Source organism: Pleurodeles waltl, chromosome 10 (genome assembly GCF_031143425.1).
Source record: "Pleurodeles waltl isolate 20211129_DDA chromosome 10, aPleWal1.hap1.20221129, whole genome shotgun sequence".
Classification (NCBI taxonomy): Eukaryota; Metazoa; Chordata; class Amphibia; order Caudata; family Salamandridae; genus Pleurodeles; species Pleurodeles waltl.
In genome coordinates, this window is record NC_090449.1 from 765,703,769 (window position 1) to 765,730,146 (window position 26,378).

The following is a 26,378-nucleotide window of genomic DNA, read 5'->3' on the forward strand; positions in this document are numbered from 1 at the left end:
GGAAGGATTCTGGATCTTCCTCTGCTATGGGATCTCTGAGCGCACAGCCTTGCTTTATCTTTGCCAAGCCCGAGAGTTAGGGTGGCTTGTCCTTTCCAGAAGCTGAGCTTCGACTGCGGCACCTGCTACGTTTATATTGGTAAGTGCTTCCTTTGAGGTTTAGTTTCTGTAAAATGAGCATCGTGGCCTACACAAACCGGAGTATTTTCTACGAGTATGTCAGTAAGCGTTACCTAGCATGTTTTATATACCCTGTTTATATTGTACAATAGGGGTACGTGATGGGCCACGGGGTAAACGTCTCCAGCAACCTTGTGTGCCTTTGGCAATGTTATTGTTACTAGTGCGTCTTTGTGGAGATGTCCTCGTGCTTCTGCGCATCAACAACACACCACCGGAATCGGCGGTAAAACGCAGTGGGGTCGTTTTGGAAAGCTGTCCGTCATCCTGGCAAGAGGCGGGAATTCCCTACCTACTTCGAGGGTGGACGGGGCGTGGCTCAGCGGGCGGAGCTTACAGGTGCTTCATAAAGGGAGAACCTTCTACTCTGTGCCTCCAGGAGAGGAAGATAGAACCCGCGCGTCACAGTCAGATACAGATTTCGCTCTAGTACATCATCAGTTCACCTCCAGGAAGGATTCTGGATCTTTTTGCTATGGGATCTCTGAGCGCACAGCCTTGCTTTATCTTTGCCAAGCCCGAGAGTTAGGGTGGCTTGTCCTTTACAGAAGCTGAGCTTCAACTGGGGCACCTGCTACGTTTATATTGGTAAGTGTTTCCTGTTGAGGTTTAGTTTCTGTAAAAATGAGCATCGTGACCGAACCAACCGGAGTATTTTCTACGAGTATGTCAGTAAGCGTTACCTAGCATGTTTTATACGCCCCGTTTATATTGTACACTAGGGGTACCTGACGGGCCACGGGGTAAACGTCTCCAGCAACCTTGTGTGCCTTTGGCAATGTTATTGTTACTAGTGTGTCTCTGTGGAGATGTCCTCGTGCTTCTGTGCATCAACAACGCACCACCGGAATCGGCGGTAAACGCAGTGGGGTCGTTTTGGAAAGCTGTCCGTCATCCTGGTAAAAAGCGGGAATTCCTTTACCTACATTCGAGGGTGGACGGGGCGTGGCTCAGCGGGCGGAGCTTACAGGTGCTTCATAAAGGGAGACCTTCTACTCTGTGTCTCCAGGAGAGGAAGATAGAACCCGCGCGTCACAGTCAGATACAGATTACGCTCTAGTACATCATCAGTTCACCTCCAGGAAGGATTCTGGATCTTTTTTTGCTATGGGATCTCTGAGCGCACAGCCTTGCTTTATCTTTGCCAAGCCCGAGAGTTAGGGTGGCTTGTCCTTTCCAGAAGCTGAGCTTCAACTGGGGCACCTGCTACGTTTATATTGGTAAGTGTTTCCTGTTGAGGTTTAGTTTCTGTAAAAATGAGCATCGTGACCGAACCAACCGGAGTATTTTCTACGAGTATGTCAGTAAGCGTTACCTAGCATGTTTTATACACCCCGTTTATATTGTACACTAGGGGTACCTGACGGGCCACGGGGTAAACGTCTCCAGCAACCTTGTGTGCCATTGGCAATGTTATTGTTACTAGTGTGTCTCTGTGGAGATGTCCTCGTGCTTCTGTGCATCAACAACGCACCACCGGAATCGGCGGTAAACGCAGTGGGGTCGTTTTGGAAAGCTGTCCGTCATCCTGGTAAAAGGCGGGAATTCCTTTACCTACTTCGAGGGTGGACGGGGCGTGGCTCAGCGGGCGGAGCTTACAGGTGCTTCATAAAGGGAGAACCTTCTACTCTGTGCCTCCAGGAGAGGAAGATAGAACCCGCGCGTCACAGTCAGATACAGATTACGCTCTAGTACATCATCAGTTCACCTCCAGGAAGGATTCTGGATCTTTTTTTGCTATGGGATCCCTGAGCGCACAGGCTTGCTTTATCTTTGCCAAGCCCGAGAGTTAGGGTGGCTTGTCCTTTCCAGAAGCTGAGCTTCAACTGGGGCACCTGCTACGTTTATATTGGTAAGTGTTTCCTGTTGAGGTTTAGTTTCTGTAAAAATGAGCATCGTGACCGAGCCAACCGGAGTATTTTCTACGAGTATGTCAGTAAGCGTTACCTAGCATGTTTTGTATTTTTATAATGTGTACTTAGGGCCTGGTGGGGCTAATCAGGAATCCCCCGTAATCGAAGTGCTAAATACACACATGGCTAAATCCCCAGGGGTGTACTGAAGACTGTGGGAGGTGACTAACTGCCAGCTTGAACTTTTAGATGGTAGTAATACAGCGCCTATTTTAGAACCTGATGATTTTTGGTCAATTCCCCAGCTGACATTGGAACCAATTAAGAGATGGTCAATCCTGGCTTTGCAAACTAATGCCTTCACAATGAATCATGGCTGACGAGCAGGTAATGAGAGAACGATATTGGATAGTGAGTGGAGGCATACTTTTAATAGAGCCCCCGGCACCAGCTGGATTTGTTATATTTTAGTGGAAGTTAGGATCTGGCCGTTATTGGTTGATATGGTTGGTATACCACCGTAGGATAGCGATCACAATGCCTTGAGCCTTGAAGTGGACATCCTGGTCCTGGGAAGGGAGTGAAGTGTAAGTGACCCATTAGCTTCTGGTCTATGAATAACCAGTAACAAGCACAGAGTGAGATGGAACACTATGCTTGCCTCACCGAAAATACTTTTATCCATAAAAAATTGATTAGTCAGCTAAAGGATATCTTTTTATGTGGCCACACGCAGGTCATCGGGTAGGAGGGTTCCACAATCATGGTTTACTAGAGCATGCAGGGAAGCAAGGTCTGCCCTAACGTCTGCAATTAAAGTACAGAATAAGGGAGAAATCCAAGTGCAGAGAGTTCTGTTTAAAAAAGCTATCTTAACAGCGAAGAAAGATTGGGATGCATCTAAATGGGAGAAGATGCTAGCAGTAGCTAGGATTGGGGATGCAAATGGGTTTTGGAATTTGGTCTCAACAAGGCGCAAGGAAGGTGCCAATCAATTGGGGACTAATGTTTTGGCAACAGATTCAGATGCTTACTTTTCCTCACTCTATGCAGTAAGGGGGGGGGGGGAGTATTTCATCTGCAGCAGCCATTCCCATTGGATAATAAGGCAATGACTGGAGAAGTTGCCTCTTGTAAAAAAAAATATAAACTCCCTCTTACTGAGGATGAGGTAAGAGCAGTTATAAAATAGCCCCTAACAAAGGGCCCGGGTTGTATAAAGTCCCGGAGGACCTCTATCTAAGTGAGACTGAAGTCTGGGCCCATATTTTATGGTGTGTTTAATAACATCTTGGCTGGTCCACCAACGTCTCCATCTCGGGCAGGGGCTGAGATTATTCCTATTCACAAAAAGGGCTCCCCAACTGATCCTTGGAATTATAGGCCAATTAGTTTAACAGACTGTTCCCATAAATTATTTAGTTTGATTCTACTTAATCACCTGCAGTCGTGGATGGGTAAGGTTGGTATCTTGACAGACCTTGAGGCGGGGTTTAGGGAGGTTGTCAGTACGGATAACCAGGCCTTTAGGTTCCACCTAATCTTCTGGAAAACAGTGGTATTCGGGGGTGGTCATTTATACATTGCTTTCGTTGACCTATGCACTGCATTTGACTTAGTCTCTTGCCCTAAGCTTTGGCAGACCTTGGCGAAAATGAGGGTTTCCACTGACTTGTTGGCCATTATAATAAGGCTGCACAGTGATAACTATGTGATATGGTCCTTGTGGAGAGCTGACAGGCCCTTTCCCTGTGAATCATGGGGTCAGGCAGGGTTGTGTCCTGGTTCCCACTCTTTTTTCCTTATATGTGAATGGGTTGGTTGCAAATTTAAATCTTTGTGATGGGAAAGCCCCCCCACTGGCAAATCATAAGGCCCACACATTAATGTTTGCGGATTACACCCTTTTGATATCGAAATCACCAATTGGGCTGCAAATAATTCTGGACCACTTTGAGAAATTTGTTGTGCAGAGGGGTTTAGAAATAAATGTAGAGAAGACAAAATTTATGATAATCCTGGGTCGTGTCACCAGACCAAACCCCAACCTTCTAGGGATCTCCCTTGATCGGGTCTGTGTATTCGGAATGCCCATATTAAAAAAAAGGAGGCTAAAATTGGTACAATACATGGGGGCAATTAAGTGAGCATTGCACCTCTTCTTTTCACCCAATCACTCCTCCTATCCAAATCTATAGATCACAGGCTTTGGGAACTGCCCTTTATGGGTCTGAGCTCTGGGGGGCACAAATATGTTAGCAAACTATCGCTTGCTGAGAACTGTTTTTTTACATCATTTAGTGGCCCTCCCTATTATCACTCCCTGCTCCCACTTAGACTTAAGTTGGGCTTTAGGCCCATTAATGAGAGATCGGGGTCAGGCCCATTCTCTACTGGCAAAGACTTTTGCTGTTTCTAGGTATTTTTTGGTGATGTGGAGAATCTGACAACGAGCATGCCACTAATAGTGTTTTAGACTATGATGGTCAGGTAGATCTTGGTAGTAGTAGGAATGTGAGGTACGGAAGGACCAAGAACACAATAATTGATGAACTTTTCCAGTGGATTCTAGTATTTTTTATTATGTGCATTTTCAGGTAAGATAGATGAATTGCTGTATTCCCATTGGTCTCTCGTGTTTTTTATATGTTGATTTATGCATCTATTTATGAATTTGAGATTTTACCTTTTTTTTTTTTAACCCTGAGACCTTTGACTGCTTTTGTGATTTTATTGTGCTTTTATGGCTAAATTGCCAAAAATAAAGGAGAGAAATAGAATAGCAAGCCACTATTCCAATGATATGAAACATGACATAGCCACTCCTTCTCAGTCAATCAGGGATTACAGTTTAAAAGTGTACTAAGGAATTCCCAATGTTAAACATTGAGGAGTAGGCCTCACAATAGTAAAAAACGAATGTAGGTGTTTTTCACTACTAGGACATGCAAAAATTAAAAGTACATGCCCTACCTCTTATTTACACAGAACGCTGTCCAATGGGCTACCTAGGCCCTACCTCAGGGGTGACGTATGTGCAATAAAAAGGGAGTTTAAGTCTTGGCAAAGGGTCAAGGTGGCAGTAAAGCTGTACACACAGGCTCTTCAGTGGCAGACCTAGGACACGTTTAAAGGGCTACTTGTGTGAGTGGCACAAACAGTACTGCAGGCCAACTAGTAACATTTAATTTACAGGCCCTGGATATACAGTATACCACTTCACAAGGAACTAACAAGCAAATTAAATATGCCAATTGTGTATACACCAATTTTCCCATGGTACCATTTTACCATGCACTTTACCACTGGTCAGCAGTAGTAAAGTGCTCAGAGTTCTGAGACCAACAAAAAGAATCAGCAAAAGACATTAGGCAAGTAGGCAAAATGTTTGGAGGGGGGGGGAGACCACCTTAAGGCTGACAGGTCTAGTAGTCCCTTTTGGAAAAACATGTTTGGGTAGTGGTGTAAATGATGGCCATTTTGAACAAGAGTGCAGTAACAGTTTATGTTGAAGTGGATAATTCACTAAGCATGTATATTTCTGTTTATGGTTAGACTATGTCAGAGTCAATAGCCTTTACTTGGCAAGTCATAAATATAGAGTACATAAATAAAACAAATAAAAAAAATTACTAATCAGCAAAATAAAAACCAACAGCAGGAGTAAGATTATCGTGTGCTGAGCACAGAGCATAGCATTGTCACAAGCATACATCTTCATAGCGTTTCCTGATAGTCAATGCCGCTCTTATATCTAAATTTAGAATTCTATAACAAATATCCACTGAGCATAGATGCTGCAAAAACACAAGTCCATCTTCTGAGTGTCTCAGGTTTGTATTACATAAAATAGGCACCAAGAAAGAGGACCGGGTGCTGTATACAAAGAGCCAAACAATATAAAGTGACATGTACTTTGCTTAGAAATATTATCACATTGGCATGGAGGTAAGTCATGTTACCATAAACCCAGGAGTAGAAAGGCAAACTTAAAGTGCAGTGTGCATAGTCTTAAAAGGATTAGCCAAAACAGTGAAAGGGGTTTACAATACTGTGTGAGTAAGGCTCCATGCTCCTTGTTGTTGATACCAAGGAGTATCAAACAACAGAGTCCTTAATCTGGGCTCTCTCCAGTTGCAAATTCATGCAATAATTTAGGTAACTCTGCTTAACTATATCTTTGTTTTTAAGCGATATCATATGTGGATTATTGTACAATTCTAAGAGGCCTAGGTTTTTAAATGTTTTCTCCAGACAGAGTAGCCAGAAGATTTTGTCTGCCCTATCTAGGACAGGCTATCCAAGATACAGGTTCTAACAAGTCCCACTTCCGGAGTTCCCCAGCTCTTAATTCATAGTTGTAAAGGTGTGAGCCCAATTCAATCCTCCAAATACAATAACCCTAGTTCCTCGTGGCAAATAAAAGTGGCAGTACCCCTAGTAACTGACAATCTGCATGTGAAGCACTTTTCAACATGCTGGAGGGCCCCCATATTACAATACCCCCAAATTCCCACCCCATTTATCCCTGCAGAAATGTATTTACTTTTGTATTGACTTTACTTCTCCTTGATTGATTTGTGCTGTAAACTGTGTGCAAATCTAAAAATAGCCTTGGTATTCCTGTTAAATTGATGAGATCTTGAAGTTAGTGACAAGTTCTAGCTAAAATATGAGCTAAAAAGGATTCCTAGATAATTAAGATTTAGGGCTTGATTTTGAGTTTGAAGGATGGGTTATTCTGTCACAAATGTGACGGATGTCCCATTCTCCATATTACGATATGCATAGGCTAATATGGGATCATAATACGGCAAATGGGATATCCGTCACGTTTGTGACTGAGTAACCCCATCTGCCAAACTCTAAATCAGGCCCTTAAACTTTTCTAAATGTGTTCTTCCTATAACAAAACATTTCGACTACATACTTGGGTAGCCACAGGTCATGACATTGAACTTTGAATGGTTAACCTGCAGGTCCAGGTCTCTCACGTAAGTTAAAGATGAATCTAATACAACCAGTAAGCCATTTGCTGTACAGGAAAGAAGGCAAGCATCATCCACGTACAATAACATAGGTATGGGTTGACTCCCCATTCGTGGCATATCTTTCTCTTTGTCCATTAAATATTTGTTGATCCAAATTATACAGAATAGTAGGAGAAAGTGAAAGGGGGCCAAATTACAGGTTTGTCTGACGGCTCACACAGAACTAGTATGGGCGGGGACATTGACCTAAAAAACCATAATAGAGCCTAACTGTTAAGTCCTGATGTATACGTCTTAGAAGAATGAGGAGTTCTTTATCAACCCTCACCAATTCTAACATGTCCCACAGCTTCGACCGGTTGACTACATCAATTGCACTAGATAGATAAATAAAAGGAAGATGTAAAGAGCCCTCTTTTGTCCAAACGTATTTTCCTACTTTGAGATAAAGGTTTAGGCACTGCTCACCAATGCCAATGCCTGTTCTACATCCTTATTGTGCTTCAGTTAAGATATTATTCTCTCTAGCCCAACATTCCAAGCCAAACAAAAGCACATGACCCAGAATCCAGCAGTGAAATAAGCCAGTAGCAAGACAGCAAAGATATGTCTCCTTTTTTAAAGATTGGAACAACAATGGCTGTCCTCCAGGAGTCTGGAATAGGGTCCGACACAACTGATCTAAGAATGTTTGCTAGTAGGGGAGCCCATAAAATGATATTAGATTTAAAAATGTCCACAGGGACACCATCAGGCCTTCCTTGAGATACATTTTTAATGGCTAGGGCTACTTCATGAATACCTTAAAGACTCAGTAAGCCTTGAGAATTTTTGGGAAGTTAGATACTGGCCCTTCCCTGTATTAACGGCTTGCTTTCCAGAATCAATTTTTTTTTAGCAAAGTGAGCCATCCAAGTATCCATTGTAATTAAAGATTCAAATTCCGGGGCATCCAGCTCTGAGAAAAAGGAATGGTTGACTATTTCTAAAAATGTAGTATTGTTCCAAGCCCTCTCCAACACTAGGAGGTCTTCCCACGCTTTATTCCTTATTTCATTTTACCTCTCCTGTAAAGTAATTTTATATAGCCTTCTTGCATCCTTGACATCTTGTATTGAGCAAGGACAGGATTTAAGGCCTACCAGCACTGTTTTTGGGTGGTGGAGCAGGCAGCGTTAAATTAGTGATAAAAGGCTGACTCTCTGGGGGGTCTGTCAAGGGGTAGGTGATCCGATAAGGAACTACATATATTGTTAAACCTGGATTTATGATATTGAGCCCTATCTCCTCAGTTAAGCAAGCTAGAAAGGAGTCCTTGTTTTCTGCAACAATTCCTTGATTAAATGAAATTGGATCAACCTTATCCCATTTTATTTTTAATACTCTTAGTATTTTTGGAGTAATGTAACCAATATTTGTTCTTAGGGACTTTATGTTTAACTATAGGAGTTCAAAGAAATAATGAGGGGATTACGGTCACTAACACCTTTACTAACTACTGTAAAATCTAGAAGTAGAAAGACAAGCTCAGCCTATATGACAATATAGTCAATTGTGCTCCCTGTGTGAATTCCCATAAAGGTTGGGATGTGAGCGTTGTCACTACAAACCATATCACAGTGAAAAATTTAATTATACTGAAAAATAACACTACTTAGGGTCTCACTGTATAGTGGGTGCTTGAAATGTGTGACATTATCATTCTTTGGATCTGTGAAACAACACACGCAATTGCCAGTATGTTGACACAGGGTAGTATTAACATCCCCAACCCACATTACATAAACAATGCATTTTGTTGTTTGATAAAAACCCTCTAAGAATCCATTGAGTTTATCAGTCACATTACTTGTACACTAATTAAAAATATTCTAATAAAAATGAATCAACATCACACCCGGTTCAGCAGGAAAGGATAAAAGAATCATAAAGTAAGGAGAAGTCCACAGTTCTGAAATTTCTGACACAGGAATTTAGATAGAAACAAAGGAAGCAATTCCCTCTTTAGCTCTGTCCACATATGAGGGAAGGGCTGGCTGAGCAAAAGCCCAATATCCATCAATGTGAAAACTTTCTGTCATCCAGGTTTCTTGACAACAAATAATTTCAAAAATATTTGCATATCTGATCCAGTAATGGTTTGTGAATTTGGAGCATGCATCTGCAATGTTCCAGGAAATAAGACTAAAACCTTCCAGTACTGGGTGAGAGTCTTGGACTATAGGTGTCTCTGCTTCATCTTGTAATTTATAAATTCCAGATGTCAGAGGAACAGGATGTAGTTGAAATGTTCACTGAATCAAAAGCTCAAAATCAAGTTCCCCTACAGTTTGGCAAACCATCATGGACATCGTATACTGTGAGGGCAGTCAATCAATCGTATCCAGCCCTTCCAAAATTTCACATTGATTGCTTACAGGAACGTGACAACTGTCCTGCATGTTTGTACCCTTCTGCTCAGGGACACTATTATTTGATAGAAAGAAGGCAATTCAACATCAATTTTATTTTTAGTTGTTCCATTTTTATAACGAGCTTTAGGGCCCTGTTTAGACCTTGGAGGATGGGTTACTTATCACAAAAGTGATGGATACCTTGTCTGCCGAACTCTAAATCCCATGATATTCTGTTGGACTTAGAGGTTGGTGGACAGGAAAGCCATCACAGTTCTGATGGAGATCCACTGATTTCTAACTCAGGCCACTAATGGGCAACAAGGTACTGGGTTTTTATAGGTTTTGTTCCTGCTAAGGCAGACCAGTGAATAGTGGAATGGAGCAGTTGTTCTTGGGAAGCTATATTTTTGTGTCTATTTAATGGAAGGTACGTTTAATGTCCTGTTGTGGTTCCCACCACTGAAATTTAGAGATTATATGAATTGAGACAAGCATTTAGGGAGTACGTCAGTTTGTTTTGGAATGCAGTATAAAGGAGAAATCTCAGGGACTCCAGAATTGTGTTCATTATGTCTTAACATGGCATAAAACCGTTTTTTTTTAGTGTATTCTCGGAGGTGCTCTGCTCTCATTTATATAAAAGGCTTGGATTATTCACAAGAACTCCCATTTTACCTTTGCGGAAGTAAATTACCAGACATGTTTTGGATACAATTTATTTGTATTATATGGAACATTTTTGCTAAGTGTTTTGCAGTTCTAATGTAATGCATTCAGTGTCCGATATCTGCTCTTTGTTTATTGGATTTAGAAGTGGAAAGACTGAGGATAAGACTTACCCCATAGACAACCAACCAAGAATCAAAATAAATACATTCTCTACCAAAACAGGGGACTGGAATTAATGTTTGATTTTATTTCAGGTTAATATTAGTTATGTATTTTTGTAATGTCATTATTGTAAACAGCCCCATTAAAAAATCTGTGAGTGGCTCAAGTTCCAACTGCACTCTGACAATGCTTTCAAAATTGTCACCTTAGCCGATGACGTTTTGTTCAAATACCATTTTTGATTGGTTGTTAATGGGGTGGTTGATGGTTTTTGAAAAAATATTATCTTCATTACAAGCTGATCTGAACCTTTAAAATTATTTTTTTTAACTGTGTGTTTGACTGCTCTTTGTGTTGTATTGTGTACCATTGGAATATTTTTCGTTTGGTTAACCATGCTGCTCAGGTCATGCTCCAAAATGCAAGTCAAGAATGCCTCATACAGGCCTCCTTCTTCATGTTCGGTGGGAGTATAAGTACACCTCTGTTCAAGACTATGGCCTTTCTCACCAACATGGGATATCTGCAGAGTGTGAGTATGGTCATTTTCACAGTCAGCCTCTTTACAAAAGCTGATTTGTTTGATTAGCAATACTTAGAACAACGTATGTCAGTTTGGAGTGCTCATTTTATAACGAATAATGGCTAATTTCTGTACCCCTTCTTTCCTGAGCATCCGTATATGGAACCTTAGACTCCAGTTAAGTGGCCAATTTAAATTAATTTATATACCAAAAGGTACCAGGGAGCAGGAATCTACAATAAGCCTGTATTAACAGGTATTTTTGTCGCCATTCAGGTCAAAAGTATTATGTAACAAAAATGAAAAGTGGTTTATTTTCTCAATGTTAAGCCAAAGTGTTTTTAACCTACATGAAAGTCAGTATCAAATGTAAAGAGAAAATCCTTTTTTTCGACTGTGTGGTTCCTGTTTCCTGTTTCTGGTAGATTGGAATTCATATTTTTCGTTTACAAGACACTGTGTGAGATTAACAAAGCTCATAATGTTTTTTTTCTTGAATGAGGGACTAGTGCCTCCCCATCCCCGGCAAATGCAGGCCTGTGCCGCGATGCTCTATCTCTCTTTCTTGTCCCTGAACAGCAATGATTAAGGTGTGTGGTCCACTGACCCCCACCATGAGGTGCACCCCAGAACTGGTTAAATGGTACCGGACCCCCTTTAACCGTTCCATTCCCTGCAGCCCTCTCTGGCACATTAAACCTGGTGACCCTGGGAGGGATGCTATCTCTGACAAAAACCTACTCCAGGATGTTTACTGCAGAGGATTTCCTGAAGCATAAAATCATAAGAACGAGGTGTGTCAGGTTGTTTCCCATGCCATGTGACAAACTTCTATGTTTCAACTAACTTTGCAATGGTCAAAGTTTCCCAACCCTGTCTGAGTCCATTAGAATAATGACACTTTTATTGACCTTATGCCAAACATCAGGGCCATTTTATGAAATGGTGGATTCTGTCACTCACAATAGATTATTAGATCTAATAAACACAAACGGAATAGGCTGCAAAGAGAAACAAGATGGCCTAGCCTGAGATTTTCACTCTTTTCCTAGTTATGATGAAAGGGGTCTCGGAAACCTGGTTATTATCCTAGAAGGTTCATGGGTAGAAACAATTGCAGAATGATAATTCAGTAAAAGATTACATAGTGGACTTCCATTTAGTTTCTGAGATTCCCCCTCCCCCGCCCCTGTGTACAACTTCTTATTAATGTTTACATGACCCAAATAAAATATTAACCAGATACGTAAACATCTAACGGAATATATATCCCACATTTGTTTAAGCTACTCCAGTACAATGATACTAAGTGCAGGACTCGTGAATATAAGAATCACAGCAGATACACGAAATAAGATGATAATGTATACGCTTTCTATGGTACATAGCCCTCTGTGATACATATCAAGTGCAAGAGGTTAAACTTAATTTAGCCGATTCTCATGGGGGTGCAAACTCATATACCCCTAGTGTGTATTAATAGTCAATTTGCAAAGGGCCAACCATCTCAAAACACCTTTGTGGGAGAAGCAGTCTGTCTGATTCATTAAGTATTTCTGTTGGTTTGTCACTTTGATTTTCTAACACCTGTTATGTTCAAAACCAGTTTAGAAGCTGCCTTTTTCAGGGAAGGCAATGATGTTGTGACAGTAGGGATTTCATCTTTGTTGTACACAACATGAGAGGGTGTTGTCTTTATAACCAGTGGTGTAGAATTCCAAACCTAGTGGGTACTTCACAAAAGGAATTGCTTTCGTGATCTGACCTTTTGAAAAGTAAAGAATGGTTAGAAGAAGTGTGTTGGAACTTTAAAGGTGGCTTTTAATCCCTTACCTCATCAAGTTCTTCCAAGGTAGCCAAATTATCTTCATCCTCATATATCATCGATTTTCGGCAATTACCTTTTTTAGTATGGATACGTTCATGCCTACGAAGGTAAGATGATGCTGCTCAATAGGTTACAGTTGTATAAAAATTTCATAAACAATATGCTATACATGTATCTAAATATCTTCTACTAACTGTTAGCGTGTCTAATTTAAGCTCGCTCATATAAAAAGTAATTATATCACTCTAATGATTGAAAGATACTTGCGATGAAGAAGCTTGTCACAGGCCAGAACAGAGTGCAAGAGATGAAAATGGGTATATCCTCGCTATATATACACGATAACCTCATGACAAACATATTGCATCAAATATATCTACCTAACCACTCCATTAAAGGTATGTCTAGGTTAGTGGATGTGGTGTCAAATATCAAATTATCTACAAACACAGTACAGACATTGTAGTGGTATATTGTGTAGTTAAATACAAAATGTTTGTAGACCAATATTGTCCACCTCAATTTGGGGACATAAAACCAATAAGGTCTTTCTGCACTAGGTTAGAGTTTACAAACTCTACTATTCACAACGAGAGACAAATATTGAGATTAAACTTTGGTATGATTTATTTGCATTCTGTGCCAAAAAGTAACAACACCACAAGAAACATTAAGTACAATTAACTATTAAGGTACTATGGGGGTCATTCTGACCCCGGCGGGCGGCGGGAGCCGCCCGCCTGGAGCCGCCCGCCTGGAGGGAACCGCCAGAAGACCGTACCGCGGTCAAAAGACCGCGGCGGTCATTCTGGGTTTCCCACTGGGCTGGCGGGCGACCGCCAAAAGGCCGCCCTCCAGCCCAGTGGGAAATACCCCTCCATGAGGATGCCGGCTCCGAATGGAGCCGGCGGAGTGGAGGATGTGCGACAGGTGCAGTGGCACCCGTCGCGTATTTCAGTGTCTGCAAAGCAGACACTGAAATACAAAGTGGGGCCCTCTTACAGGGGCCCCACGACACCCCTCACCGCCATCCTGTTCCTGGCGGGCGGAATCCCCATGGTGGCGCAGCTTGGCGGATTCCCATGGGCAGCGGAAAGTCGGCGGTACACCGCCGGCTTTCCGCTTCTGGCCGCGGCTGTACCGCCGCGGTCAGAATGCCTGGCGGAGCACCGCCAGCCGGTAAAAACCGCCGGAGTCAGAATGACCCCCTATATTTGGAAAAAGTGTTTCCATTTTCCTATTCATGAATATTTATCCTTTACTTGTCATTTGCTCTGTTTCAAGTAATAAAATATGAAATACAACAATTCACATTACTAAACACTGTTGGCATTTCACATAGGGAACTGACACATGAATCCCTGGTGTAGGCTACAAAAATTCATTTGCTTTGTGATTTTCAGGTTCTTTCTTTAGATTGATATGTCAGTTACTTCAGAATACTGTAGAGTACAGAATAATTTAAGGGCTGTTGAAGAGATTCAATGTGATTCTAGTTTTGGTGTGAAACAGGACATAGAAGGTTGTTTTACATATGTTAATTGCTTAGCTTGATAATACTTCATTGATTGCAACACTGATACCACAAATGCACTATGTTATATTGGCTAGACAGTTCCTTCAGTGGTGGATACTGGTAGTGTGGTTTGTTCAGTGAAGTTATTGTAATTGAACTGGACAAGAGAATCAAAGTAATTTATGCTTGTGCAAAGAACAGGCACTGCTGGACTGGCTCATCAGCCAGTCTCTGGCCATCTGGCAGTGCCAGATGGCCAGCTTGAAAGACCAGGTGCACTGGATTGTTTTTTTTAGTCTCATCACAGCCCACGGGACAAAAAAAAAAAAATTACCCACACACTGGCCCTTTCAAGCCAGCCTATCTGGTAAATTCAGTGTGTCAGGCTGCCGGAAGGGCAGTCCAACATTGAAGGGCAGTAACTGAAAATGTATTTGGAGTCTGTGTTCATTATTCCAGTAAAATTAGGTTTGATGGCATTGAAGTTTGATTTTAATAGTGTGATATCCAAAATAAGGCCATGATAATACGTCTGCACGTGTATTTTCATATCACCAATAGCTTTCTAGGAGCCCATTATGTCTGTTTATTCGCAGAACTACTCTCTTTGTGAAACAATTCCACTTTGGATTGTCTGAGATACCTGTTTTGCCTAGAGCATAAACTCAGCTATGGCTGATAAATGTTATGATGCAATCATTCCTGTGAAGGGAGATTTTAGGTTGTGTATGTAAGAGTTACTCACTAAACCTGAACTTTCATACATTGACATATAACAAATAATATTTTGTTTTAAAATACTTTGGATCTTGTTAGAAATGGGGTCTTTGGTTGACAGTCAGGTTACCCCCTGTTCAAGCAAGGACCCTCACTCTAGTCAGGGTAAAAGAGAATCACCCTCAGCTAACCCCTGCTTACCCCCTTGGTAGCTTGGCAGAGTAGTAGGCTTAACTTCAGAGTGCTAGGTGTAAAGTATTTGTACCAACACACACAGTGACTTAATTAAAACACTACAAAATGACACACCAGTTTAGAAAAATAGGAAATATTGATCTAAACAAAACAAGACCAAAACAACAAAAATCCACCATCCAAAAGTCAAGTTTTCAATAAAAATGCAAAAAGAGTCTTTAAGTAGTTTTAAACACAAACTAGCGTTGCTAGCGTGAAATTGTACCTGGTGCGCATCAAAAATAACCCCGCACGGGCAGGCGTGCGTCAAAAATAACCCTGCACAGATGGATGCGAGTCGGAAATCCAGCCGCACAATGATCTGAAAACCCCGCAGTGCAGGTTGTGATCTCCCAGCCTCCATCAGCGATGCTACGCATCGTTTATCCTGCTCCGTGCGTCAATTCTTCAGTCCCGTTTCCTGCGAGCGTCGTTTCTCAGCTGCAGAGCCGGCAGCGTGTCATTTTTCTCAGCCGCAGATCGGAGTCGCATCAATCTTTTCCCTGCACGGCGCTCTGTGCGTGGATTTCCTTGTCTTTAGGCTGCCAGCTTCTCCTTTCAGGGTCCCAGGAACTGGATGGGCACCACAGGGCAGAGTAGGAGTCTCTCCAGAGACTCCAGATGCTGGCAGAGAGAAGTCTTTGCTGTCCCTGAGACTTCAAACAACAGGAGGCAAGGTCTAGATCAAGACCTTGGAGGTTTCTTCTCAAGATGAAGGCACACAAAGTCCAGTCTTTGCCCTCTTACTCTGGCAGAAGCAGCAACTGCAGGAAAGCTCCACAAAGCACAGTCACAGGCAGGGCAGCTCTTCTTCCTCAGCTATTCAGCTCTTCTCCAGGCAGAGGTTCCTCTTGGTTCCAGAAGTGTTTCTAAAGTCTGTGGTTTTGGGTGCCCTTCTTATACCCAATTTCTCCTTTGAAGTAGTCCTACTTCAAAGTAAAGTCTCTTTTGAATGTGAAATCCTGCCTTACCCAGGCCAGGCCCCAGACACTCACCAGGGGGTTGGAGACTGCATTGTGTGAGGACAGGCACAGTCCTTTCCGGTGTAACTGACCACTACTCCCCTCCCTCCTAGCACAGGTGGCTCATCAGGAAATGCAGACTACACCCCAGCTCCTTTTGTGTCTCTGTGCAACCAGCCCAACTGGCAAACTGACCCAGACAGGAAATCCTCAAAAAGGCAGAGTTACAGAAATGGTATAAGCAATAAAATGCCCACTTTCTAAAAGTGGCATTTTCAAACGCACAATCTTACTAAAAGATGTATTTTTTAATTGTGAGCTCAAAGACCCCAAACTCCACATGTCCATCCGCTCCCAAAGGGAATCTACACTTTAATCAGATTTAAAGGTAGCCCTCATGTTAATCTATGAGAGGGACAGGCATGCAACAGTGAAAAACGAATTTAGCAATATTGCACTGTCAGGACATATAAAACACATTACTATGTGTCCTACCTTAACCATACACTGCACCCTGCCCTTGGGGCTACCTAGGGCCTACCTTAAGGGTGCCTTACATGTAAGAAAAGATAAGGTTTGGGCCTGGCAAGTGGGTACACTTGCCAAGTAGAATTTACAGTTAAAACTGCACACACAGACATTGCAGTGACAGGTCTGAGACATGATTACAGAGCTACTCATGTGGGTGGCACAACCAGTGCTGCAGGCCGACTAGTAGCATTTGATTTACAGGCCCTGGCACCTCTAGTGCACTTTACTAGAGACTTACTAGTAAATCAAATATGCCAATCATGGATAAACCAATTGCATACAATTTTACACAGAGAGCAAATGCACTTTAGCACTGGTTAGCAGCGGTAAAGTGCTCAGAGTTTCAAATCCAACAGCAACAGGTCAGAGAAAATAGGAGGCAGGAGGCAAAAAGATTGGGGATGACCCTGCATAAGCAAAAAAGTCCAACAGATCTCATTTAGAGTTGGGAGGGAACTGAGAATCCTCCAATTTATGGAGGGTAATCTAAATATGGAATAGAAACAACTAGTTGAATTTCCTTCACAATACTGTCCCTAAAGTGGAGGAAATTATGTCTTCAGGCTCTACTCTCTCTAAACTGTGATTAGGGGCATATTTATCAATCTTCCCACAACACAGGGCAGCGAGCAAAATCGCTGCACTGCATTAATGGGAAAGAACTCCATATCTGCTGAGGTATGGCACTCTTCAGCTCTTCATTCTTCAGCTGGTGCATTTGAGGTTGCTATTCACAAATGAAGACACCCTTGCACAATGCAGGCAGCAAGGGTGCCTACTTTACAGGCAGGATTGTTTTTGTGCAGGGAGTGATACCTTCATGCACAAAACAATAAAAAGGCATTTTCCTCTTTCACTCATAGAAAAAACTAATAACAAGGAATAAAAAGACTGTTCTCCTTGTAAGGCCTCTCTGTGGTAAGGGTACCCATTTCACAAAATTCCAGCTTTACAAAGTTGAGTAATTCAGGAATTGCATGAACTCCATTGGTAGATGCACGGGAACAAATCTGCTTCGCACATGGAATGTCTAACACAAAGAAATGTAACACAATGCAGCAGAAACTGCTGCACTGCGTTACATGTCTTTACAAAGCCACACAATTCAGACCTTGGGTGGCTTTGTAAATTCCAACTAAGCCTTTGCTCTGCCCTGCATGATGCAAAGGTGAACCAAAGGCTTAATAAATGTGGGCCTTAATGTGTCCTTCAGAAACTGGAGAATTTTCTGTTTGTCCCTAATCTCTAAATGAGGCCCCTTTTTATCCGACCCAGCCGGGATAATTATATTCTTGCTATTTGTAGCTGCAAGTGCTGTTAGTGCCTAATTAATATTTCCAATTTGGGAAATTTACCTTCCATTTAGGAAATGGTACATTTCACAGTTTATGCAGAACGGTACCTTTTCTTTTCCGTTATTCCCATTTGCTGGTGGACATCAATGAACTGCATGAGTTGTTTTTGTATGGCTTTTTCTTTGCCTTCAATCTGCTTAACGAATGGGTGCTGTAAAAGGTCACACACTGTTGGCCGCTTCTCGAAATCTTTTATTAAGCAACTGTAGCAACAGAAAAAAACAAGAATTATTTTGTACCATCACACATATGTCTCCAAAACCTAAGACATTGATTCTTTCTTGAAAATGAAAATTAAATACAAATTAACTTACTTTGGTGTTTTATTAACGTTTGCAGCACTTTATGGTAAAATACATAACTTAATTTAAACTAAAACTAATGAAACCTAACAAAATTGTGTGTGGTTCAATAGAGCTTCTATTAAGTCACATATGGAAGGCCTCAGAAAGGAAGTATTTTTATCTTCTTCGTGGCCTGAGAATACCCTTGGTTAATATGCAATTTAGGTTGCAGGGAACTGAGACTGTTTTAGTTACTTATCAGTCATTCTTATTATAATAAATCTAGACTTCCTTGTCCCAGTCCAATTCTTTGAGTCAGTGTTCTAAATCAAAGACAGGCTATGAACACTGCTCCCTTAAAAGCTTATTTTTCATTGGTTACCTCCTTAGCCCCACCAAACTTAGCTTTACCTTCACATCCAGTAATAGCAAGGAGAGAGAAAGGCTCAAGGTGAGAGAAGGCAGGATCTAAGCAATTGGACTAGGACGTCTAGATTCAAAATTAATTACTAGCTCATCTGCCTATCTCATCCCCGCCCTAACATTTGAGGATTTACCAAACTAAGGGTCAGATGCACTGAACTCTTTTGGAGTGGTGCACACTCAGATTCGTAAAATTGCACCCGCAAATAGGTTCTCCTAATGTACAAATCCAATTTTAATAGCCTGTAAACTTTTGCAAGCTCCTAAACTGTGAATCCAAATAGTTACTGCATTGCATTTTGGAAAGGGACATGTTGTGGGAATCCCTTCTGAACTGTAATTTGGTAACATGTATAAATGGTTAACAACTGGACTTCCGGTTGCAAACCATTTACAAAAGTTTTAGACTCCAACAATGGGGTGGTGTACACTGAAAAAAGGAAGGAGTAGGCAAAAGTCCATGGGACCTCTGCCAACGCACACTGAAAGCATTGTTTTTTTTTCAAAGCAGCCTTGTTTCCTTTAAAGGAAACTGAGGTGCTTTAAAAAATCTGTTTTGACAACCAATCACAGGGATGATGGTTTTCTGTCTGAGTAAGGACACTTGCTGAAATGCTGACTGGGAAGAGGAAAGCAGATGATATGGTAATGAAGAAGGTGCCCCACTGAAGCACCTCACAATCTTACTCAGTAGACAGAATTTAGACGATTCCAGTCTGACAAAGTATTGGCTACTGGGGGATTGTAGTTCCCAGAAATCTTCAGCTTCTCGGCAAAGCCTGAAGATTGTTCACGAAATTTTACATTGATGAAACATGGTTGGCCCTGATATTAAGTCACATAAGTGATGAGTATTTGTGATCAAATCTAAATCTAAATCTAATGACTAGCCTCCACCACGTATTCATCCAGGCTTTGATAAATGAGTATCTAGTCCATAGGCAACAGTGTTAAAAACAATGCGTTAAGAAAAGTACCCCGTTGGCCACATTAATAGAGTAACATCATAACATGAGTTCCTTTATGGAATATTGTACAGACAGTATCAGAAATTGCATGCATGTGGATCTGATGAAATCAATAAAAAGCTGCAGAAAGCTAATATTGTGGCATGATTGTATGTAAAAATATCACCACAAGAATATCAATATTCTTAAATATTGTTTTAGATATCTGCATCAAAATATTAACTTTAGATACCTATAATGTAAATGTCAATACTATCTATGATATTGGCAGAAACAATATAGTAAGCACACAAATATATATTACCATTATATGGATTACAAATGTATAACATCTTAGAAATGAAGTTACACTTAAAATATCCAATACAAAAATATCATATATATGCATGGAATTAATGTTGTTCATGCAAGCTATAGCTCCAAAGTAAAACAATGTAGCATACTTTATTTTGTTACTAAAATAGTTATTTAATTTAAAATACTACATTCTAATTTTTCTATATTTTCGCTCAAAATAGAAAGTACATAGAATAATTTTAATCAAAATATATATGTACATATATGTGTGTGTGTATATATATATATATATATATATATATATATATATATATCTATATCTATATATATATATATATATATATATATATACACACACACACACACACTGGCAGAAGCAGAGGGCAAGGTCGTGGAGGCACAAGACAATGTGAGGGAAGAGGGAAAGACAACAAATACAAAGATCAGCCATAGATCTAGCTCAGACTTTGGTCTGAGCAACACCAGCATTATTGTCAACATCTCCAAAATAACTTTAACTACTAATCAAGAACGGATTTAGAATTTAGGACTCACCTTTTGCCCCATTGTCAACTGGGATTATGCCAAGACACGCATTAAATTGTACAAATGGGTTCGAAAGTTACGCCTACTAAAACACTTTGCCTTGAAAACCCCAGCACCCAGATCAGGTTCTCAAATGAGTAATGTCCATCTCTCAGGATTCACTATTGATGATGCCCCTTATCTAATTACAATCAGTGATCTAGGGGATGAAAACTCTGCAGATAATCAAAGAACACAAGTCAGTAATAATCATATCATCACGAAAGTTACTAGGATGGGATTCACAACCAATCTTCATACAACTAGTTCTTTAAAACCTCCCAGTAAGTTCAATCCTATGATACCAAGTGGAAACCTTATTGATACTTTTCATGAACTGGTAGTAGAAGACATTGATAAATTGCTGATAAATCCTCAAAAGAACTACATGAGATCATCAAATTTTACGTTGCAGGATTAGCAGGATCTTACTCAATTAAAATGTAACAAATCCATCATCATCAAGCCCTCTGATAAGGGTGGCAATATTGTCATCGTGGATGTAGTGGACTATGTGAAAGAGGCTTGATGACAATTGACCAATGAGGATCATTATGAGAAGATACAAACCAATTCTACTCCTTTATAACAAAAAATCTATCATCAAATGCTGGCACAATGGTTCACAGAACAACTCATAGAACAGGAGGAATATTTGTATTTAAAAATAGATTGTCCAAAAGTTCAGTGTGTCTACTTTTTACTGAAAATTCACAAAAGTAAACAACATCCACCAGGCAGACCAGTAGTCAGCATGAACAATTCTTTGTTGGAAAGTACCTCTAGATTTTTGGATCTCTTTCTATGTCCTTTTGTCACTGAGTTAGCATCATATTACACAACATTCACAAAAATACACAACATTCCCTGGCAAAAGGACTATTTGATGGTCATTATGGATGTAGCCTCATTATATACCTCTATCAAACATCAATATAGTCTTGAGTCCTGTAGGTACTTTCTGAAGACACGACCCAAAGAATTTCTCCAACACACTGAGATGCTTATGTCCATGTTGTTGTTTTGTCTCATTCACAATGTCTTCTTATTCAATAATGAATATTATCTTCAAAAGCAAGGTACAGCAATGGGGCCTTCTTTTGCTCCCACCTATGCAAACCTTTATATGGGATGGTGAGAAAAAGAAATAGCTTGGTCAGATGCGTACAGCAGCTACACCGAAAAGGTGATATTGTAGTTCAGCTATATCGATGACCTGTTTGTCATATGGGATGGTAATGAGGAAGCTCTGCAAGAATATATCAATGTGTTGAACAGTAACAAATTTAAAATTCAATTGGAGACAAAGTGGAGTAGGAACACAATTGAATTTCTAGATGTTGTACTTGAAGTGAACAATGACAAACTGGAAACTGCAGTCTATCGAAAACCTACTGCTTGTAATTCTATACTACATGGCAACAGTGGACACCCTGAAGCACTAAAATGGAGCATACCCTACAGTCAATTCCTGCGGGTTCACAGGATATGCTTGGATGATGCGAGCTTTGAAAAGGAAATTTCAATGATGACCCAGAGATTTAGAAGAAGGGTATATCCACATAAAATTCTGATTGATGCATATAATAGGATAAGCAATAAAACGAGGAACTACTTTTTAAAAATCAGCCAATAGATGATCAAAGCAACGTACACACATCTCCACCAAGACTGTTCTTGGAATTTAATCATCAGCATGCCGGATTTAGGAATATCTTGCAGCAAAATTGGCATGTGCTCCAACATGATCGACATATAAAAGAAATGATTGGTCAACATCTGCAAATTACATATCGAAAGACTCAGTCGTTAGGAGATCATTTAACTAAGAGTCTATTCAATCCGATTGACAGTAAAAATAAATTGATGTGGTTGACCAAAAACAGTTTAGGCTTTTGGAAATGTGGTCACTGCAAGGCATGCAAATATGCAGAAAATATGCAGAGCTTTCACACAATTGATGGCAAGAAATGGGAGATGTTAGAAATGGGGTTTCTGGTTGGCTAGGGTATGCACCTCAGCCAGGCAGAACTTACCCGCTCTAGTCAGGGCAAGGGAGTTACACGTCCAAGATAACGCCTGCTCACCCCATTGGTAGCTTGGCACGAGCAGTCAGGCTTAACCTGGAGGCAATGTGTAAAGCGTTTGCACAACACACACAACACATGTGACGCAATATCCCCACCACAAAGGAAACACAACACCAGATTATATGAAAATATACTGTATTTTACACAAGGCAATTATCAGACCAAACATCACATATCAGTACTATCCTGCTACCTTAGCAGTTGTCAGAACGTTACACATTAGTTACTCTGCAACCTAGCAGTAGTCACACATAACACACAGGTTACTCAGTATTCTGCAACATAAGCAGTAGTCAGGAAAACACGTTATTACATCACAGCACTTGTCATAAGAATATCATAAAATGCCCATAGTAGGAACATTAGAAAAACATATTAGCAAGCATGTCCATAAAAGAAACATTTGCATACACATATGTAAAAACATCAAACGCAGGTAGGTAATACATGAATCAAACAAAAGTCTGTTGAAAGAACTTTGGATTGCAACTATATTGGTCCTTTAAACAGTACCTGGTTGGATGAAGGCACCTCCAGTGCCTAGAAGGCAAACAATGGGGCCCCGGCGCTCCTATGTGCAAAACGGGGGCCTCCCTTATACTCTGGGGTCAGGAGGGCGACATGCACCTCCTCTCTTTTATAGACAGCCCCTCCGGGGACCGTGATTACTGGGGCCCCCAGGGCCTCAACCAGCCCTCACGAGGAGGGCCAAAGCCAGCAAAAACAACTTAGGGCAGGAGGGGGGCACCACACACCTCCTCCGGTTTAATGACAGGCCCCTTCTGGGAGCTGCGATCTCTGGGGCCCCCCCTGGGCCTCCACTGGCCCTTTCACCAAGGGGGGGGCCCACAATAATGCCAGTTTTACCTAACAGCAGAAAAGGAGCGTCCTGCTCCTAACGCAGAGGCCGGGGGAAGGGGACACTCCCCGAGCCTTCCCCTGGTCCTGCCGTGAAGCCACAAGAAGATCAGACCACTCCTAGGGCCCGAGCAGACACTCGCCTGCACCCGATGCGGTGCACGAGTGTTCTTCCAGCTTCCCGGGCCGCTGCGGTGATCCTATTTAAAGGGGCACAATGCAGCAAGGAGCCTACGAGCTCCCAAGGCTCCATAAGCACGCTGCAATCAGCGCTATGGCAGCCGCAACCACGGAGAAGCACCCCTCATGAAGAAATGGATGCAGGGGTCAGGGGCCACAGCACCCTGCCCCTGGGGAGCAGAATCTTAAGACAAGGTCCTCAGGTGGAGGGCCCAGCTACAGGCCAGCACAAGGGAAAGGCAGCAAGTGGGAAGTCCTTCACAGTGACCAGGAAGGTCACAGGTCAGCACAGCAGCAGCAGTCCATGGCGGTTCTTGGTGAGTCCTTTCAGCCTTTGGTGTCCAGTTCCAAGATGATTCCAAGAGTCTCCAAATTGTGGGGAAAATTCCCCTGTACTTATAGTCAGTTCTTACAGTGTTTTACAATGGTAGGGAGAGGAGGTTCCAGCCAGTTACAACTGGTGCTGGGAGTGCCCCTCTCTCCTTTTAGCACAGGCTCCAAACATCAGTGGGGGGTTAACAACCCTATTGTGTGAGGCCAGGGCACAGTCTTTACAAATGTAGATGTGCCCCGCCTCTCCCTTCTCTCAGCCCAGGAAGACTATTCAGTATGCAGATGCACCTCTGTGACACCTCCACCCTCCCTGTGTACAGGCTGTCTGAAAAGTATGCACAAAGCCCCAACTGTCACTCTGCCCAGACGTGGATTGGAGTCAAGCTGCAAAACACCAGAGTCATAAGCACAGATAAATGCGCACTTTCTAGAAGTGGCATTTCTGTGATAGTAATAAAAATACACCCACACCAGTAAGCAGCATTTATTATCACCATCACAAGCATACCAAACACGCCTACGCTACCCCTCATAAATCAGACAATACCCCTTACACATAAGGCAGGGCATTTCTAATGCAATCCTATGAGAAGGCAGCACTCACAGCAGTGAGACACCAGTTAGGCTGTTTGTCACTACCAGGACAGGCCACGCAACTTGGCACATGTCCTGCCTTTCTACATAAATGGCACCCTGCCCATAGGGCTAGCTAGGGCGTACCTTAGGGGTGACTTACATGTAGTAAAAGGGGAGTTCCGGGCCTGGCAAGTAAATTTACATGCCAGGTCCCTGTGGCAGAAAACTGCACACACAGGCCCTGCGCTAGCAGGCCTGAGACAGGTTTGAAAGTCTACTTCAGTGGGTGGCGCAAGCAGCGCTGCAGGCCCACTAGTAGTATTTAATTTACAGGCCCTGGGTATAGAGATACCACTGTACAAGGGACTTATAGGTAAATTAAATATGCCAATTAGGTATAAGCCAATCATACCAACTTTAGATGGGAGAGCACCTGCACTTTAGCACTGGTCAGCAGTGATAAAGTGCTCAGAGTCCTAGAGCCAACAGTGAGAGGTCAGAAAAACCAGGAGGAAGGAGGCAAAAAGACTGGGGATGACCCTGTGTAAGGCAAAAAGTCCAACAGGAGATAAAAGAACGCATCACGTGTGAAACAGAATATGTTGTTTATGTGATTGAATGTGGCTGCCAGAGGAAATATGTAGGCAGCACTATTCACAAACTTAAGATCCAGTTTTTACAACATTACAGAGCTATTAAAAATCGGATCGCTCTTATATCCTAGCTAAACATTTTTGGGAAATCCATGGAGGAGATTATAGCTCTCTGAGCTTCTATGGAATCAAGTCCATCAGACTAGGTCCCAGATCAGGTGATAGAATATCAGAATTAAGACAAATGGAATCCAAAATGATACTATTTTTAGGGTCAGAGAACCCTTGGGGACATAATCTGGATGCTGAATTACATGTACATTTATTAACAATCAATGATACATACTTGATTTATGGAACAGGGCAGATTCATATCTAGTTGCTGTTATGTACATACATCTTTTTAAATCCTTTGAGTCTTCCAGATGGTTGTCAGATTAAGTAAAGACTACTGACAGTGCTTTATTATAGTATTGATGAGTTACATTAAAAAAACAAGTAGATAATATCCCCCATGAGGAAGATAGGATATATAAGGGAGTTTTGTTCATAAAATTGTTTGCTCTGTTAGGTTTGTTTAGTATCCATCTCATGCTCTTTTAAATCACTTGTTTCACTTTTTGCACCTGACACTTTAGGCATTTGCTTATCTTTACATGATACACGAAAAAAAACTTTACTAACCCTGCCAATATAGGCCTTAGTTTTTTAATACAATGTTTTGGAGGCTCACTATTGTCGATGTGCGGATCAATAATGAGCATATAATCTTTATGATATACAATGGGCTATCTTTAGCTGAATGCCCTAAATCAAATAGGACGATTTTAGTCTGCACCCATTAGGTGGACAGGATTCATATCTGAATACAGATTTAGAAACCTAAATGATGTTAAATGTTATTTGAGATGTAATAATGCAAAGATAGATAAGCCTACATTTTTATCCATAGATTATATATATATATGTTAAGATATGAACTCTAAAACATGAGTAGATGCTTATGTTGCACAAATACGTCATTGCCCTAATTGCCTTTTGTCCCGTGTAATTTTTGAATTTTTGATTTTTAGCCACAGATTGGAGATTACAACTTTGAATGATCTGGGGAAATATAGAATAGTATTTAAGTCATATATGTGTATTATATGCCACATTGATGGAAATGCTTTGAGAAATATTTTTAGAATTACAGCATATACTTGATATTTGACAATTGAGACAACAAATCAACAATGAAGTTATATCATCATTTGTGCAGTATTTTACATAGA

The 26,378-nt window shown here is 41.3% G+C and overlaps 1 protein-coding gene across 1 annotated transcript in view; it reads right to left on the bottom strand.

The window, feature by feature from the left end:
- Positions 1 to 26,378, bottom strand: part of MYO3A (myosin IIIA) — a 1,274,985-nt gene that overhangs the window by 906,129 nt on the left and 342,478 nt on the right. Inside the window, exons 8-9 of the mRNA XM_069211361.1 lie at positions 17,965 to 18,120; positions 12,608 to 12,701 (exon numbers count right to left, since the gene is read on the bottom strand). Of these exons, the coding sequence (XP_069067462.1) occupies positions 12,608 to 12,701; positions 17,965 to 18,120 (250 nt within the window). The remainder of the gene's footprint in view (positions 1 to 12,607; positions 12,702 to 17,964; positions 18,121 to 26,378) is intronic.